Here is a 19,458-nt window from a genome sequence, read left to right as displayed (position 1 = left end):
AGCCATGGGCATGCATGTGCAGAGAAGATGGGCATACTGGGGCATACAGAGGGCCATTCAGGAAATCTGAGGGGTGTTTCACAAAGCAGGATTTTTGAGTTCACTGGATAATTGCCCTGAGTAAAACCCAGAACCCACCCCAATCTGGAACATGGACTGAAGTAAGAAAGACTTGCTCCAGGTTTTACTCAGCGCAGTTATCCTGCTAACTCGGTAATCCTGCTTTGTGAAACAGGCCCCTGATTGGGTTTTTATTCAGTTCAGTTATCCTGTTAATTCAAATATCCTGCTTTGAAAAACAGCCCTGGGAGGGAAAAAATAATACACAGCAGTGCCATCACAAGAAACATTCCCTTAGTTAGACCACTAGGGTGCAGTGTTTTGAGGTGAAATTTATCTAGATTCACAATGCAGTAATGCTCCAGGTTAGGGCAAGTAATCTTTATTTATTTCATAATCCACCCCCATCCCTTATGAAATGAAATAAAATGTAATGAATGGAACAGCCCATGTTGGACGCACTGCGCTTGCGCCCACACCAAACAGGCAGCTGAAAGGCAGCCTAAGCGCCAGGGTCCTTTTCAACAACCCGGAAGTGTGAGTCAATACGGATGGTATGTGGTGTGTTTTTCAGTAACTCAATGTAGAAATGTTCAAAATAAAACAAACATTTATTAGAAAGAATGCCGAGTTGGTGCGTTTGTAAATATTTGTAATTTTGCTGATTATGTTACTGGGAGAACAGATTAATGCTAGCTATGTCGTAGTTTTACTATTTTGTAGGTGGCGCTTTCACCCACTAGCGGAACGATGCTAGCAGCTTTGTCGGGAACATTACCGTTGTGTAATGAACTATAGTGGGGGGTTTTCTCTGGTTCTACTGGGAAACCGTAACTCCGTCACACTGAGGAAACTTGCTCTTGATTAAGAGGAGTGTTTATCTTTTCGCCAGTGTGCTCAACAGATTCAACATGTCAGTGTTTCTTCACAGTGCTACAAAAGTCATGGCTGAGTGATGTTTATGTAGTGTCATGAGAACTCTTTAGCTCTGCTAATTCCACATGAAGTAAATAGTTCCTCCCTGTTCTTCTCTGCTTGAGTTTCTTATGGGCCTGTGCTGTAAAATAACTTTTATAATGACCGTTGCATTGGATTATCAAGATATCATATGGGGAAACAAACTTCTAGATAATAACTTGTCATTTGTGCAAGACTGCCGCCTTCTCGCCATCATCAGTACTTCTGGCAGCAGCTTGGTTATCGTAGAGGGTCCCTATAAGTATCTAAAAGTACTTGATTAGTACTAGTACTAAGTACTAATCAAGCCCAGCCGTGCTCAGCTTCTGGCATCTCGGTGGTATGGTGACTAAACACTGCCCTCTGTTGATTAGATTTAATACTACCCATTTTTCATTTTGGAGTCTATCTCTCAACCTTATTCTAGTGCCCTGTTACTCAAATCACAGCCCTCGAGGTCCGAGCGCTGCTGGTTTTCCACCTTCCCTTTACCAGGGAGTCAGGTGTGAATGCGGTCTGGCCAATCGGTAGCAATAATTGTTAAGTTAATTAGCTGGGGGGAAAGAAAACCGGGGACGGATTTGGATTTGAGGTCCAGATTTGAGTATTTGGTGCTCTCACACCTGGGGTCTGTACTATTGCAATCCCCTAATTGCAGCTAATACAGAATCCAGGCGCACAACCAGGCATGAATGTAGCCCTTCTGCTGAGAAAAAGATTGTGTACACGCATCCCAAATCAATTTTCCTAAGATGCTTTTCAGAGTAACAGAAGGAAAATTGGGCAAAAACCATACCTGTACCCGTAAGATTGGTGCATGCATGCAACTGTGCATTCGTAAAATTGGATTTTGATGAACGGAAACTCAGAATTGGGAACAGAATGATTTTGGAACCGGCCCCTACTGTAATGAATATGATGCACAGAAAGCTAAGCTGGCCCTGTTTTAATACATCTTGGTAGTTCCAAATCTCAGGTCGTCATCATCACCTATACTTAAGACTTAATATGACATTATCTATGCCTCCTTGGTATGCACAGGTACTCATTAACGCTGTAACAGAGACCTGCACGGAATTAAAATATTCTGTGCTGGGATCATTCTAAACTTAACACAGCTGGATAATATTCTCCACTAGGTGGCAGTGTCACTCTATTTCCTTCATAAGAAATGATGCAATGGTTGACTGAATGGCTGTGATAAGAGTCTACAGTCAGCCAGAGTGCAAATAGGGGTCTTGTTTTTTTTTTTTTTTTTGTTTTTTTTACTCAGTTAGTCATTATGCTTTCTTTAGTGGAAATCAAACACTAATGTGCATGATATTCAGAAAAAAATGAGATTTTTGTCATTAAGAGCTCATCAGGATTCATCCTGATGAATTGCAGAATCATTGTTCTCAGGTGCTGCTATTGAACATTTTTCTTGTCCCTTTGAATCTTTATGTCAATGCTTTTATCGTGTGTGGTGAAAATAACAGAAACAACAGTATGCCATAGGAAGATGTAACATTTATATTCAAGTATGTCACTCAAGAACCACTTTCACCAAAGCACTTTCAATGTTTTCCTCCTCTGTCACTAAATGTTAAAAATATTAAGTTTACAATGGATCCACCTCTCTTCTGGTGGGCTGCATTTTAAAAAACACATCTGGTGTGGAGAGCCGCCACTCTTGCGTGCACATCTGGAGGAAATCCAGATTCAGTGTTCCGGAAGTTGCGATCGTCCTCTTCTCTGCTCACACGCACTGAGAAACTTTATGTTCATAACAACAAAACTGAAACTCACCAGTGATTCCAGATAGTAAAGCGTAAAACTGACTCAACATTAATTTATTACCAGAAAAAACCACAAGACCGGTGTACCTGTCTCCATCTTACCTCAGGCTCCCTCAGTCCCTTATTGGCAATGAACTTCTTAAAGGCTTGAGCCGTGTAACTCTGCTCAAGCTCCTCATCCTGTGAAATGACACAGTCACATCAGTGCCATCACGTCGGCTAGCTTCAGAAATACACACAGAAACACCAAGGTCTGAAAATGCACAATTGGCTATTCTCTGAGAAATATGTCGATCCTACAGTAAAAGGTTCTCCTGTGACATTCTACCATAGCAAACCTTACTGGGTGCTACAAATACCAGTCAAGTTCCAGTGACAGAAAAACAATTAACTGTAGAATAGTTATAGTTATGAAAAAACAAATCCCCAGCTAGACATCACAAAACAAAACTTCAAAAACAATATTGAAGGGAGAGCTCAAATCCATTTCATGGAAGCATCTGATAAAAGACCTACCAGGTTTCTTTGGGTTGCAGAGCGCTCTTGTTCTTTAATACCAGTGGGGAAGTCCAGCAGTGTTCGGGCTCTGTTCCTCTGCGACAGGGCTCCATACTCCTCCTCTGCCTCACCAGCATGAGTCTGCAATGCATCACTCAGCATAACAAAACTGCATAGCTGACAACTCATTTTAAAACTCAGCAAATTACTGGCATGGGTAATTTATGAAACATATTTCCAGTTATTCCAATGTTTGTGATGTGATACATAGTGAAGGTGATGTAAAGTTATCAGTAAATCTCAGTTACTCTCACTATGATAACCTGACGTGTGGATGCTTTGGGAGGTGAAATGGTGGCACAGGTACCTGCAGTGAACCCGGGGCCTTGAGGAAGGGGCTGGGCTTTGCCACAGTGCTCTTCTGTATCTGGCTGGGGGGCTTCATTTCAAATGCGCTGGCCAGCAGGTTAAACATGGTGGACTCGGTCAGGTCATCCTTCTCCCTGTCCTGAACAAATGCAAGATACACATTAAAACTGTGAGCCTAGCCAGACCATCCCAACCCTCTACCCTTTCTGTATACCTCATTTTAAATAAACTGGGTTAAAGGACACCTATCTAGCAGAACCCCCTGATGCCTCCAGAACAGCCTAGGTTCTTCATGGCATGAATTCAACAAAGTGCTGAACGATGCTTAGGGATTCGGGTCCATGCTGACTCAATAGCACCACACAGTTTTTGTAGATTTTCCTGTGCATGTGTTGTCATATCTCAGTAGTTGGCAGGATTATTACCCGACGACACCAATTAAAAAGAGCTTGCGTTTTTACCGCTTGCATTCTATCAGTGAAAAGACATTTGATAAAGTGTAATTGCATGTGTTATTTCCAGTTTCATATCCGTTTGTAAAAAATAGTTTTTGATTTTTTAAAACGTATTTTTGAGGTATACTCTAAAACCCTAAATCTAACATCTATCAAGTAAAAAATAAATTATTTTAATTATTTTCCAAAAGAAAATAAGCTTTGAAGTAACCATTTTGCAACACAATAAGTTTTTTGTGTCAAAACATTTTTCAGATAAGATTGGATAACTATAAGTTTATTATTATTGAATTAATTAGGCAATCCTGAATATACTGAGGTGCTAAACCCTACTTTATATTCAATATCCATTCAACATTATTTAATTTATAAGTTCCTTTTCAGCTTTGAAATTGACAGGTATAGTATCTCTGACAATAATATGAAAATATGTTCATACACATCCTTAAAAGGGGAAGGGATTAGCAGTCACTTCAGGCTCTGCCCAAGGTGCACACCAGGAAAGGGTTTTGAAAAATGCTTCTGCATCCAATAAATTAAAGTTTTTTCAATGCAAAAGTACACTTCAACCCGTGTGCTCTTCCATGCAGTGTCAGCAGCACTTACCAAGGAGACTACCCAGTCATGGAGCTGCTTTGTCACTCTCCTAATCTCTTCATCCAGGGATGGTGACTCAGAGCGTTCACCATTAATCCCTTGGTCATCCTTGGAACCGTTCTCCTTTACTCGTAAGTGTATGTAAGGATTCTTCACTCGTGAGTCATCAGCCCTGGGATCCAAGGGAGTAAGTATGTTACTTCCCACCTTTTTTCAGCTGTATTGAATTGTGTGCAGGGTTAAATTATGTGATGTGTAAATTTTGTGTACAAATGCATGCTTTTTCAAAGAGTAAAAACACATTTTCTAATGCACCATAAAAAAGTGTTTATGGTGGCTCATGATAAATTCAGAGACTTACACAATTCTAAAGTGCAAAAATGTCATGTGATGTAACTGAAAATGTAAATCCAAGGACCAAAACTGTTATTAAAATGCTAATTCCATATTAAGGTAGGTGAAAACATTATGAGTTCTATCTTACACTTGGTACTGATCTTGCACTTATCTTGCATCATACACAAGCGGCAGCAACCCAAGTCACTTTGTGTTTTAAATCTACTTGCCTGATCTTGGAGGGAGGCACTGTGTTTATAGCCCTGCTGGACTCCTGCGTACGCTCCTTATTCTGCTCTGCATGCTCATCTGTAGACTCATCTGCATGATCTCTGCTGCCGTCCATCAGGAATGATGCAGCCTCACTGTTCGTGCCCATCTCGGGGTCCAGGACAGACACTACCTGATCTAACAACTTGAGGGGAAAAACAAATCAAGAGTGTTGATGCAAATTCAGCATCTGAAAGCCATAATGAACAGGTTACATGCTGTTCTCAGTGCACATCAGTTCCACATCTCAGGGCTCAACAGCAAGGAGTGCCCACTGGCTCAAGGCCACTCTGAGATTGGTTCAGGCTAGTTGATTGACCTGTCTCTTGCCCAATCAGGCCAGCACCCATAATAAGTGTCCTCTGGGTCAAAGAGAAAGAGATCCATTTACCATCCTAGAAACTATGCTACAACTTAATCATTTCTGCACCTACGCTTGCTTATCAATATTGCACATTACAGCTTTATCATTCATTAATATTTGTACCAACACTTATAGATAACTAACTTTGCAGCCGCCCTTTCTCTGCAGAAACTTGTTTATCAATAACATAGTTTTACAGATTTATCATTGACTCATTTTTGTACTGAAAACATTAAAACAATAATGGTAGCTGTCCAGCCAAATAATCCATCTTTATTTGTGACTAGGGGGCTAATTAAGTGACTAACAGAAAAAACTAACTAGATATTAGCTGACTATATTAATACTGCTATGAATGCTTTATTTGGTTAAACCGCATGCATCTCGCCTCTGCCGAAGGAGAAGTCAACAACAATTTCCAACATTCTGCATCTGCTACTGATCGAAACCACCCAGAAAGACAAAGCTCATCCATAATTTGGTGATGGTGATCTTCACATTTAATATAATAAAGAACAACCTTTTTTAACCAGCACTGTTAATTTGGCATTTTGACACCTTTTAAAATGCAATCTAGACTGTAATATCCTTTAAAAAGTGGTTATATTTGGAATTTGGAAATGTACCGGGGCAAGTCGAGCACTGGCCTACTGGCCCGAGTAGATGTCAAGCCTTGAAGTTACTGATAGAACTTTGACTCACAATTAAACACAAGACTTGTATTTTCCCATTTGCATTTATTTGGAAGGCAAAGTTCAGGCCAAAGGACAACTGAACCCAGGCCCAAGGCCAGTATTACTCACCTCTGGGGGCATACACTCCTGGAGGTGTGGATAAAGGGCCAGGGGGTGCTGGGTTAGGGTGTACTCCACTTCGGCTACATGGTGGCGGCGTGCCTGTTGCTGGGGGTTCTCCTTGGAGAAACACACCTGCTCTTTAGTGAGGTGCTTCCTGGTCTTTGTCTCGGTACCACAGACAGGGGAGAAACCTCTCTGGATCCGAATAAAATTTTGATCCCCAATTGGAGGGGGGTAACCATTTCTGAAATCATCCAGGCCTGGTTTTAAGAAACGCCAACCACGAGCATCCAGCCCACCACGGAGACACTGTTTGTTTGTAGCTTTTTGACATTTGATACGGAGCCTTTCCTTGTACCTGCAAACAAACAAAAATAGGTTTGCTTGCACATTAAACCAATTATTTAGCCTACGCAATTAGTCCGTACTGAAAACTTCAACGATGTCAACGTTGATAACGTTGTCATTACATTACTTTGTCATTGCTTCCCTTGGTCATATTAATAGCCAAGACTTAAGTGTGAATTGCTTGTTATTTGTGGGTTCTTATTACCACTGTTAAAACAATTACGAAATTCAAATTAAAATTGTTTTTCTGGCCATTGCTGTGATGGGTGTTCTATGGCAACAAATAAAATGCCTAAATCATAATTGTTAAGAAAACGTAGGCTATGTAGCCTAACTCTTCATTACCATTCTGCCACTGACAAAAAGTAGTCGATACGTTTATTTTAAAGTATAATTTAAGTATATTTTAAATATAACATTTTTATATAAATGATATAATTTTAATATAAAACTAGTACCATTTTAAGTAGACCTATAGCCTACCTAAAGTATTTGCTGGAAGGAACTAGACCTAAACTTTGTATCCTAGTTATATTAGTGTAACCGATTTAGGTCATTTATTTTAAACCGTGATTAGCTTACCTCTGGGAAGTAAAGTTAAGGCGCATTGTAAGTATACTACCTGGGATTTAGTTCAAAAAAATTGTAGGCTATTTAAAGCACTCTTAGAAAATTATTTTTACTGGGGACATGAACCAGTATATCTGTTGACGGCGAAGTTGCCATAGCAATAAGAAAACATGAGATAAGCATAATGAGGCAAATCGCACTACTTTATTCACGATAGCTAAGATGGCTAACGTAATACTAATTCAATTTAATAATCAGTTGCCACATCTAAACGTAACGTAAATGTATATTAATCCACTTAAAACGTCTTACCATGGATGCAGAGGACTTTTTCCCGCGGGTACAATCCTGGGCAAGAATTTTATATCAGCCATAAACGTAGCAAGCCAACTTCTTTAGGATAATTATTTTTTTATGCGTTCATACCTTTTTAAATGGTATGTCAGTAAGATCCACAGAAGCCAGTTTACTGGGCTAACACGATTTATAACTAACAAAAGATAAGCAACTTGACTTCATGGTTACCAGGATAGTTTGGCTATCAGGAGGGTCTTATTGCAGGCAGCAGGTGGGCGTGTTTTGGTGTAGAAAACAAAAACCTCACACCAAAACCTCCCACCCCCAAATGCATTAATGGACTTTGTTCGCTATCTATATATACAATGACGTTACTAAGACGGGAAAGGAACAGGCAAGGTAACATTGTGTAATGAAAACAAATGAAGACCGGTGTTCGCAAATTCAAGACGGATTAGCCGCCTCAACTCGACCCGCACACACGGGACCCTACACTATGTCGGAACGAGAAACTCAGGACATTGCTTGATCAGGTTCCACCTCTTACAGAGTGAAAAAAGCACTGATGCTCCCGGCAGCTCACGGAAAAACCCTGGAATACGCCGGTCATAGGAGCCAGTCCTGCGGGTGCTGAGGAGCTTGTACGCAGTAGTATACGAGGGGGACACTTTAAAATAAAAACTGTGTGTAACTGGGGGGAGGGGGCACACGACCAAGGCGGCCACATGATCCAATGTTTATCTTAGGTAAATAACGTTATTTTCGTATTTACGTTATTCATCCCCTATCGCTGAACTAGCGGTAAATTGAAAATGAAACGGCAACAGAACATTTTCTAACAATGTAATGTAGGAAGAATTTAACCAAGTGAACCCCCCACCTCCGCTCGTCAGACATGTCTAGGGCCACCAAAATGCTAGGGCCGGCCCTGTAGATGAGTAAACAAAAAGTCCTTTCTCAAGAGGAAGAAAAACAGTCACTCACACATTTGGCCGACTCCTTTCTAATTTTAAATATTCAAAAAACAACAACTCAGGACATCACATTGAGGTTTTGGCACAATTACACCATCAGAACCTCAGACATAATGAATTTGAGTCCAACTGGGAATGCAGTCCGGGAGAGCCCCATAGTTAATGTGCAAAATGACAGATGCACTCTAATAATACTAAAATACAAGAAAGCCTTTCTGGTTGTGGATCAGTGTGTTCCCTCCTGTTCTGAAATATAATAAATTACAGGGTAAGCTGCCATACATTCTGTTTTCACATGTTAGAGCAAACAAAATGAAAATGCTGTTTGACTTCTCAATGTTTACCTTAATTCTTCATTAAAAATATATATTTGCTCTGCAGATAAAATAGTACTTTTTATGTGCTACTACTGATAACATCCTTGATATATTAAAAGTAACATATTGCTTTTCAGTGTTGCTAGTTTGCTGAATTACAGTATCATACCCCCCCCACACACACACTGGCAGCAATTTACTGTGGGCTCAAATTTTGGTTGGTGGACATGTCTTGAGGTGTGGTAAGCCTGCATTTCCTTCTCAATAGGCTGTGTAGTAATATAATCCCTGTCAGCCTGTTTTTCATGTCATGTGTCAAACAATCATCATTCAGTCAATTAAATGAATAATCTCAGTTTATTGCTCAGTTTAATGAGGTGCCTAAGAAGGACAGCACAGCCTTTACGATGTTGACACTTGTCATGTTAGACTCCGTTTAGCGCACTGGACAACACATTAAAGTGTCCACTAATCACAAAAAGAGTTTTTTTTGTTTTGTTGGATATTTTTATTGTATCCATTGTTCTGTTTGTGCTTTGAACCTGTTGCACCAGTGTTCGATATGATTTGATTCGCTGCTGAAGTTTAATATAGGTTTTGTGAATACTGCCTTCACCTCTCTCAAACCACTGGATGGGGGCAATCACCATGTTGTGCAATGAGCGAGTCGTTTCTCCAAACAGTTATAATGCCTTCCAACAATGTCCTAAGCTCTCTTAATGGAATGGTACTGCATGTAATATTCATCTTGTTACGACTTTTAATAAAATCTGATGTCATTTGAATGGTAGACCAGAACAGCCGTCTCAAGCAAATGCAGCTCTTAGGTGTTATATATTTCATTTCCCTGCTTGAACAATGCTTTGCCACATGCTCGTTAAAAATGCAAGTAATTTTAAATGATCCGCTTACTCATACCTCTGTTAAATCATTAATTAATTGACTAATTTCTTATTTTCCCTTGTGCTTTTTCACAGCTGTTTTCATTAGCCTGCTGTCATCTCAGACTATTTATTTTTTATTTATTTTTTGTCATTAAGTTCCTTTCTTTTATAATCCTTGTTATATAGTCTAAAGATACGTTAAAAAATGTAAAAATTAATTTTAAAAGTATGCCCAGTCCATCATTATGCACAGTGCAATTGTTTTACACTGAGGGACATCTCATATTTATTTATTACCAAACAATCTAATTAGTCATTTATCTGTGTATTACCAAACTACTGCTGAATTTGGAGTGTCGATAGGATGCCCTGGAGCACAGCTGCAGAAATGCAGCTTGAAAGCCCAAATGGTCACATGCTCAACCCAAAGCCATAATTATGAAAACAATAAAATATGTCTTACTTTCTCTACTGCCGCCATTTACCCAAATTTTTATGTTTTTTTTTTTATATCCTTCAATCACCCTGTTTTATTCTGTCTTTCTATGTACAGCACATTGAGTTGCAACCGCTGTCGGAAATGTGCTTTATAAATAAAATTTGATTGATTGATTGATTAAGTGTCACAAAATGTGAATTCATATATTTTGTGCTAAAATGCATCTTTTGCAAGCAGAATATATGTTTTAAAATATACTGTAATTTGTGCTCCTTTTCTGCTGCTTTTTAATGAATATACATATTTTTATGCAGAAGTAGAATTTCTGGCTGAATGATTTGCAATGTATCTATCTCAGTGGGAGATTAAAGAATGTGTATCGTTTTTAATATCGGTGAGCATTTTTCAGGGTCTTCTATGGTTATTTTGTCCCTCAGTGCACACAGCTCTCTTGGGCTCATAAACTATGATTAGGAAACAAGTGCATGTGTGCACCAATCGCGTTTGCAGCTTGGTCCAAAGTTGCGAAAACCAATGCAATATTTTGGTTTTTCTGGTTTAGGATTACAAAACTGCAGCCAACGGTCCGCCTTTTCAGAGGAAGAGTTTTTTTAGAAGAGTTCCATAGAAGAGTTTTTTAGAAGCGTTTTTTAAAAGGAATAGTGGCAACATTGTACAAATGAGCAAATTGATTTCTGTAGTGTAGAACATTGCATGTACTATATAAAACATTATTAGAGCCAATAAAAAGTTAAAAAGTAGTCCCTGATTATTCTGTAACTAATGCTTCAGAAATCAAATGTTTGAGAAATAATGCATTTTTAATTTATTCATTTGAAATATCATGATTAAAGATATACATGACTTATAATAAATACATTCAAATAACTTAATGAATGTAAAATTAGATAATGTAAAAAATAGATTTTTTGTACTATTGTATGTACTTTGTACTATTTACGTTGTTTGTTATTTTTCCCTATATATATATATATATATATATATCCCTCTCTCTCTCTCTCTCTCTCTCTCTATATATATATATATATATATATATATATATTCTGAATTCAAGTTTTTTAAAATAAAAACCACAGGTGGCATAATACTTTTGGCCCTGAGCTGTGTGTATATGTGTGTGTGTATATATATATATATATATATATATATATATATATATATATATATATATATATAGAACTCAATGACACTCTGTCCTGAAAACATCTTAAATTATAAGAAGAATTTTCAAATAACAGCAAATCCTTTTTGAGTTTTCAAAACATTACACATTTCACATGTTCCGTGCATTATTTGTGCATAGATAGTATTTATTCATGAGTACTTTGCAAGGATAAGTATAAATGTAGTTTCTATAAAGTGTTGGTCTTGCAGAATTCACTGTTAATGTGATTCTGAATAACAGGTACAGTTTAAGTGCTGAACATTGCCAAACTTTGTTGTATTTTCAATAGCATGAAAGGAGAAAATTGTTTCACAATAGAAATACTCAGGAAGTTGGTCAACAGGCATTGAAACTGCCACTTGCCAAAAAAGGACGAAGACAAGCCTGTGCAATACCTATAAAAAACAGAAAAGAATAAATTAGTGTCACAGCAAACAGGAGTCCTGCTTGGTAACACACACATTTCTTCAGAAATGGGTGCTATCTCCTACGGAACAAACAGTGAAAAGTTTAACAGCAAAGGCTATGTAGCAGATCCTGAGGACAAAACGCAGGTATGTCACCTAATGTAATCATTGACACAAATTAATACATAACTTAATTGAAATTCTGTATTCCTAATCTACACCATGTTAAAAGCACATTTAATATTTTTGTTGCCCAATAAAATTTCAGAATAAAATGAAGCCTATTATTTTATGTCTAGTAGCAGTTTTGTTCATAATGGTAATACAGGTTGTAATTAAAAATGAATATTTCTTCACTCTTACATATCTTTTTCCTCTCAGAAATATGTAGTGTGTGCCCACTTCATGAAGACCTTCTGTTTGTGTCTGTTCATGGTGGTTATCACCTTCTCTCTGGGGCTGGCTGTGGTAACACTCTCCCCAAAATTACAAGCCATAAAGGAGAGGGGGCACATGGAGAAGGCTGCTGAAAGGGTTCTGAACATTAGTAACCCCACCCCGACCGAATACAGCTACCTGAACCGCATGCAAAGTTCAAAGGTATGATACTTGGTTATATTTGCAAAAAAAAAGAAATACGTGGGTGAAATGCAACGTTCCAGAATGAACAGGGTATGCGGTTTGTAATAATATTAATCTTAGGGAATTCTTTTTTTATAGGCCTACATAGCCAATTTTAAATGAATATTTTCTGACTTGTATGCAGTACATTATCCTGACTTAGTTTATTTGCCAATTGATAAGCATATTACAAAATACAAAAAGAAAGAAATGAAATGGCCTCTGTAGCCAATTAAATATTATCGGAACTATATATTTCCACAAAGTGCTCAATGTGTTTGTTTTCCTTTGTATGTAACAGCACTCAAAGGCTTTTCACACACTTTGCAAGCTACATACAAGAAACATTATGTTTCTATTGGTAGCTCACCCAGTTCTTCCTCTTCCTCTTCCTCAGAGATTTGTGCTGCAGGGAGGAGTGGTCCAGTGGGCCAGGTACCGGAAAAACCCTGCAGATTATGACACCAAGGAGGAGAGAGCGTTTGGCGAAAGCATTCACTCAAATGGTGCTCGCATGACAGCTTCCACACTGGAGATCAAACCTAATGGCTGCAGAGTACCCCACTGGCATTTCAACGCTAATGAGCATGGCTACCTAGCCAAGGTAAGACCAAACATTCTGTTAACTCACACGGTGACAGTGCTACAAGCCCTTGTAATGTTCTTACTAAAGCTTCAAGTCAATGGCAATGAAAGCTTTATTTGTGTGTAAAAGAATGTTCATTAATAATGATGTGTAGCATAAGTGCCATATTGGTGTGCCACAATTTTGCCTTGCTGGGATCTGAAGTCTGAAGTGCAAACTTGCAGGGAACAATGTGGATCGGGATCCTGGACTCCGCCCCGTTTGCTGTGACCTCGTACAACGTGACTGTAGGGCAGGTCATCTTCCTGCCCCGGGCCACTCTGCACTGGATGAAGTGTGTGGGACGGGACACTTGCCTCTTCATCCTCTTCTTCACCACCAGCGATGAATTAGTCACACGTGATGTGGATGACGTGTTCTACGCCACACCCCAGGACATTGCTGCACGTTCCCTGAAGGTATGGCTGACGTTCCCTAAAGGTATGTCTGACGTTCCCTCAAGGAGTCACAAGTCCTGCCCTGTCACTTCCTTATAGCCTCACTCTCAGGTCTCAACTGCTGTATAAGGGTTTTACCAAAGAATCTTTAATGAGAAAGACAACCACTTTATAGTTTTGCATATTTTTACCACTAGAGGACAGGCAATAATGAATGGGACTCAATGGCACTCTATCCTGAAAACAAATTAAATTATGAGAATTTCTTTTACAAATTTCAGTGAGGTTAACAAAAAGCCTGAAGTGTGTATTTTAGGCATCTATTTGATTAATATTCATATATGCATAGAACATACTCATTTTTAATAACCATGCTCAGCCAATCAGCATTAAGTAGCCACAATGCTGTTGTCATGTCCAAGCTTTAGAACCAAAGCATTAACACCTAAACTGTACAAGATGTCGGATCGTGTCAACCAATTCAGTGTGTGACATCACTGCTGTCTATCCAGCCAAAGGGTGGGATTAACTTCATTAAGTCCTTCAAGAAGCCGAAAGAAAACCAGGCTGTCAACCTCCCACCAAATCTCAATGAACTGGTGCACAAAGCCAGCTACACCAGGTCCAAGATTAGCCAAGTGTCTAAGTACTTCTTCAATTTGAAAGGTATTTAAACCATGCCCTGCAATTCCTGCAATCAAAGGTCATTATGAGTGATTCAGATGAATCTGTAGAAGACAATTAGCTTTTTAGCAATCTTACCCAGATTCACATGAGAAGACCAATACCAATTGTGTGCATCCCTGTGCTTCTAGTACAAGAACATTAGACAATATGAGCTGCATGCTAACAGTGTTAGCTCTGTCAATGGCTGCAATTGGACAACACTAGCTAGCATCGCTCCTGTATTAAGACCTACACCTCTAGTGAGCGTATTAATCTAGTATCATATGTCAGTTTAACTAGTTTTTCCATTAGTAATGTCACCTTCTTATCTGCGTCAAGTAGGCTATATATTAATTTTTCATGGAAAAAGGCCTAGCTATAGCTAAATTGACAGTACATCACTTTCTCATTCTATGACATTACAAAATAGGTGTTTTAGGTATTAATTCTGAAGATTGTTGAAAAAGGGGGGCAAGGCAGAACAGGCTCATTTCTTACATTTATTTCAATAATATTATTTTTTTTTTAACGTTGTGGATCATAAAATAGGACAACTTATCATTATTTCCCAAACATAAATGGAGGCAACTATTTTAAGAAATTATTTTTTATTTTTCCTTATCCATTCAAGCTCATTGTTTAGACACTTTAAGCCAGGAATAAACTAAACTGTAAAATGCCTCCCTTAATAATGAATTCTCTGCACTGCAGCGTCGAGGCAGTATAAGTACCCAGGTGGGATAATACAATGGGCTCGTTACACCAAGAAAAAGACTGGGCTGCCATGGGTGGAAAGGATTTTTGCCAAATCTCTCAATGAGGTATGTGCTGAATGAGTTAATTTATCATTGATTTAAAATTGTATATAAGACAGCTGATAAGATAAGAGTCGCTGACTGTCAGACTACCAGACATAAGACTATTATTAATTGTTGAGCTCTTACAAGAGAGTGAAAAGAGTATTTTGTCAAAAGCTGTTTGTTGTTATTTTGCAGCAATCTATGGCATCACAGTTGTGTTTGCTTCTTTGAGCCATAAAAATAAGAAATCCTGTACAGAAAAATTTTCAGTTTAAAATAAACTTGTGTACTTTTAACTCTAATACAATATACATAGTCCCGACTGGACTCATACAAACTCTGTTAGAGTTGATTTAACAGTTAGGATATTACTATGTGTACTTAAATACCTGCCTGGACTCCTCCCTCAGCACGAAGACACAGTAACCTTGGCAACCATGAGGATCTTTACAAGAGGCATGCGGCAGCCTCACTATCACTTCAATGCCCACACCATGGGCTACGTGCTGCGCGGCTGCGGCAGGGTGAGCGACTCTTCGCTCTTCACTCTCCGCATATCCTTTGCATTTTGCAACATGCACATTTTAAGCATTTTGAGTCACAAGGCTGTGGTCTCCTTGTCATGGTCCCGCAAATACAAACAGACCTGCACAGATGAGAAGCAGCTCATTCTCTATTACAGGTTGGTGTTGAAACTCGAAATGCGACCGAATTCCAGATCAGAAGCGGCGATGTGTTCTTCTTCCCTCGTGGAATGCAGCACTACATTAAGAATGTGGGCAAGGGAGACTTGTTCATGGTCATCGCCTTTAGCACTCACGATGAGGTGAGTGACACACGGAAATACACTTCAAAAAATCCGCTGTACTTGGAAGAACATTACAACGGAATGAGCATTTACAAAAAAACACAATCATGAGAATATCACCTCCGCTAAATGTTTTCTCACCGGTTTACTGATGGTTTTGTTTTAGCTGAAATGTTTAAATTGGGTTTTGTGCCATTCGGTCTCGGCTGCGCCAGCTGGTGGAGAGAGCACACGCACCTGCCTGGGTTGCGTTAGCTAATCTCTGTTTTACTTTCTTTTGTATTTCTTATTTTAGTTTGTTGTTTTAGTTTATTGTTTTCGCATGGAACACGTGAGAGAGATGGGTGAAGACTTTCATTGATTTGATTTCGTGTTGTTGTGTGTGCGCGCGCTCTCTGGCTCTCCATGCGGCAACCAACGGTGCCCCTCCCAGAGGTGTCACGCTAGTGTGTGACTAGGTTATCGATGTCTTTGAATAGAACCAGTGTTGTGGAGTATAATGGTGTGACTCTAACAGTGTTGTGGAGTATGATGGTGTGCCACTAACAGAGTTGGTTTATTTCCCTCATCCCAGCTCCAAACATTGGACATGAACATTTATTTCCAGTCCACCGCAGACTTCATTCTGGCACAGCTCTTCCTGAAGAAACAGGAGGAATTCCACAAAATTCCAACCTTCAAACAGGACCAGGATATCAACTTGCCTTAAACTAGCAGGCCCAGCCATTCATGTCAAAACTCATGCTTACACTTTTCATTAAAAAGGACTGAGTCTGTAATGTACAGCATGTCCAAATAATCTTTTATTGTTTATCTTATAATGAAATTTAAGAAATCCAAAAAGTATTATTTAATGCGATCAATTGCTCTTTCAAAATGAAACCATGCCTTGATTTTAGGAATTCTTCTTCTTCTTCTTTTTCTTCTTCTCTTTGTATTTCAGTAAGTAAGACACTTCTTCATCAAAATTTATAAAATCAGAGTTGCTTAGTTTACTCACCTAGCCTTATGCCTTTAAAAGCCTCAGTGAGCAGAATCGGCTGCTTTCCAAATGTGTTTGCACAGCTCACAGCATACGTCTCTTATGTGAGTTTATATATGGCATTCAGCATTGTTTTGTTTAAAACATAATTTAATAAATATCATGCATTTTTTGGCTTAATATTTGGTTGAGGTGGTCCATTCCTGTACATGACAGCTATTACTAAATATTTGGCCACTTGAAAAGCCATTATCACGTCTGACTGGTCACTGTCTCAACAACAATATCATCCTTTGAAAGCCATGCCATGCACACAGATTGTACAAAAGAAAAATCTTCCTGGCATTGGTTACCAAACCCACGTGTCCTCTTAGAGGGAAAGGTCACTGAAAATCAATGCAAAGTTATTCTGAGTATTCACCTTTATCCTATGATGAAACATTTCTATCCTCGTGGGAGTTGTCTCTTCCAGGATGATAATGCCCCTATCTATAGGGCACGAGGGGTCATGGTTTGAGGAGTATGAAAATTATTGAGTCATATGCTATGACCTTCGCAGTCACTCGATCTCAACTCAGTTGGTAGACAGTGCCCTCCACCACCAACACCAAAGGAGGGAGTATCTTGTGAGTATGGTGTTCCATCCCTCCATAGGAGTTCTGGAGACATGTAGAATCTATACCAAGGTGCACTGAAGCTGTTCTGGCAGCTCCGCGACCCTGCCCAGGATAAGTGGGTATAGATAATGGATGGATGGATGGATAGAAGGTTCTGATAATTACCAGTTGTTTCATTTTAACCTCTTCTTTGAAGTATGCTCAAACTTATCTTTTCTTTACATTACATTACATTACATTACAGAGCAACTTACACAACTTTTATATAGCATTCACCTGTGACCTTTAGGTTACAAGACTAGTTCCTTACCCATTATGCTACACTGCCGCCCCTTTTGATGAGTATCTGATATGTCATATCTGTCTATGGTTTGAAAGGCCAGCAGCATGTACTGTACAGAGAATAGAGACTGTAAGTGCAGCCTAGGGCTGCGAGGGAGAGAGAAGCGGGCCCATTGGCCAGATCCCAGTCTGAATCCCACTGAGACACACCTGGAGCTCAGGAGCATGTACGTAACCCTACCTGCATGGTCTCTCTATCCAGGACAAATGTCTTGGCTCTGCTCTGAGTGTGTGGTCTGGCTTCCTGCAGGCCCCTCCCCTTTATATGCAAAAACAGGGAGATCCGCGAGCAGCAGCGTTACTTCCCTGTTTCCTTATGTACAGCCAGGGGTGCAGCTGGCACTGGCTGGAAGTGAGTGGCCTTTCTGCACGGAAGGAATTTCTATCAACGGGAAGATAACCGGTAAGAGCAAACCTTTTCTTATTTGTGTCAGAGGGAAGTAAATGCCAATATAAAAGAACCATGAGATTTTCAGTTCCTATCAGTTACTTGTTCCAAATTTGTGCAAGTGTAATGACACAGTTTTATAAAGTTTTCAGAGACTTCATTATGGTATTCTAATTATAGAGGGAAGGAATGCTCTGTTCTATTCAATAAGTCAATCGCTGTATGGATCTGGTGTCATGCAGTGATGTGTTCACTATGAGATGTTTGTTCATTGATTTAAGGAAAAAAGCAAAGGTAGGCCATCAGACTTATCACTGTATTTGGAAATGACAATCTGTTCATTAAACTGTGTGTTATGTTTCACTTTCAATTCTGAAAATGACTTTTTTTAGTTTCGGATAGTGTGTACTGCCTGTTGTATCTTGCAATTCAAAAGCCATTTTCTGAGAAGAAGCTTTCAGCCTCACATTTACAATGCAAATTTAAACTGGTCTGTGGAAATTTGGAACAGGGTTTGCAGAAGAATACATAATGCAGGTTTCACGGAGCAGTGTTTGTCTAAATGCTTGTTTTTCCAAGTGGAATTTGCTAAGCCAGGCCATGAACTTTGCATAATAAGTACTTTTATGGCTACTTTTCCTTACACAACATTTTCACAATAGTCAGATTGTGTTTGTAAAACTGCCCAAGTGGATGAAATTCCTTCAAATAAGTTGTTCACTGCATTTTTAATGGACAAAATCATGTGACATTGTGACAAATTGTAATGACTGCATGTGTTCTTTCTGTTAAAAGATCTGGTGTTTGATTGTAATGACTGCGTGTGTTCTTTCTGCTAAAAGAACTGGTGTTTGATTGTAGTGACTGCATGTGTTCTTTCTGCTGAAATAACTGGTGTTTGATTGTAGTGACTGCGTGTTCTTTCTGCTGAAAGAACTGGTGTTTGATTGTAGTGACTGCATGTGTTCTTTCTGCTGAAAGAACTGGTGTTTGATTGTAGTGACTGCGTGTTCTTTCTGCTAAAAGAGCTGGTGTTTGTGACCCAGTTATTTTTTGTTGGACAGACTCACATAGAATGGCAAATATTTCAACAGCGTTTTTTATGGCAAACAGTACAATACATTAATATAAGCAATACAAGAATGACTATTTTACGAACAAAATATAGTGGACTCCCCGCCTCTTTATTTGTGATTTTGTTTAATGTATGCATTTACCAGTAGCTATGGCATAAAAGAAAAGTCAACTGTTTGATTAGTAATGAGATATTACAGACATGTCATAATAAGCCTAAAAAATAAGTTAATT

At 39.0% G+C, this 19,458-nt stretch overlaps 3 protein-coding genes across 6 annotated transcripts in view; 2 read left to right on the top strand and 1 right to left on the bottom strand.

Annotated features, from left to right (window-relative positions):
• Positions 1–2,506: 2,506 nt before the first annotated feature.
• On the bottom strand, positions 2,507–8,320 carry zgc:158260 (uncharacterized protein LOC571389 homolog). Of its 4 annotated transcripts, none has more exons than XM_064297470.1 (8): positions 7,712–8,320; positions 6,488–6,598; positions 5,281–5,465; positions 4,724–4,886; positions 3,661–3,801; positions 3,312–3,434; positions 2,883–2,975; positions 2,507–2,772 (listed from the first exon to the last, which is right to left on the bottom strand). In XM_064297470.1, exons 1-8 carry the CDS (start codon positions 7,712–7,714, stop codon positions 2,719–2,721), a joined length of 873 nt encoding a protein of 290 aa, XP_064153540.1. In that variant the 5' UTR covers positions 7,715–8,320; the 3' UTR covers positions 2,507–2,718. The 4 variants fall into 4 exon arrangements, with proteins under 4 accessions (XP_064153540.1, XP_064153536.1, XP_064153538.1 ...); XM_064297466.1 differs by having other exon boundaries at positions 6,488–6,839; positions 7,712–8,315; XM_064297468.1 differs by having other exon boundaries at positions 2,507–2,764; positions 2,898–2,975; positions 6,488–6,839; positions 7,712–8,312.
• A 3,569-nt stretch (positions 8,321–11,889) lies between these two features.
• On the top strand, positions 11,890–16,983 carry LOC135233666 (uncharacterized). Its single transcript, XM_064297463.1, has 9 exons — positions 11,890–12,050; positions 12,285–12,503; positions 12,922–13,128; positions 13,335–13,568; positions 14,060–14,213; positions 14,925–15,034; positions 15,424–15,537; positions 15,696–15,839; positions 16,396–16,983. Exons 1-9 carry the CDS (start codon positions 11,970–11,972, stop codon positions 16,528–16,530), a joined length of 1,398 nt encoding a protein of 465 aa, XP_064153533.1. The 5' UTR covers positions 11,890–11,969; the 3' UTR covers positions 16,531–16,983.
• A 152-nt stretch (positions 16,984–17,135) lies between these two features.
• The window catches only part of LOC135233667 (ras-related protein Rab-27B-like), a 17,956-nt gene continuing 15,633 nt past the window's right edge, over positions 17,136–19,458 (top strand). Inside the window, exon 1 of the mRNA XM_064297464.1 lies at positions 17,136–18,165. Coding sequence (XP_064153534.1) covers positions 17,808–18,165 — 358 coding nt within the window. The 5' untranslated portion in view covers positions 17,136–17,807. The remainder of the gene's footprint in view (positions 18,166–19,458) is intronic.

Source organism: Anguilla rostrata, chromosome 10 (genome assembly GCF_018555375.3).
Source record: "Anguilla rostrata isolate EN2019 chromosome 10, ASM1855537v3, whole genome shotgun sequence".
NCBI classification, from domain to species: Eukaryota; Metazoa; Chordata; class Actinopteri; order Anguilliformes; family Anguillidae; genus Anguilla; species Anguilla rostrata.
This window is presented reverse-complemented; position numbering and strand designations above follow the sequence as displayed.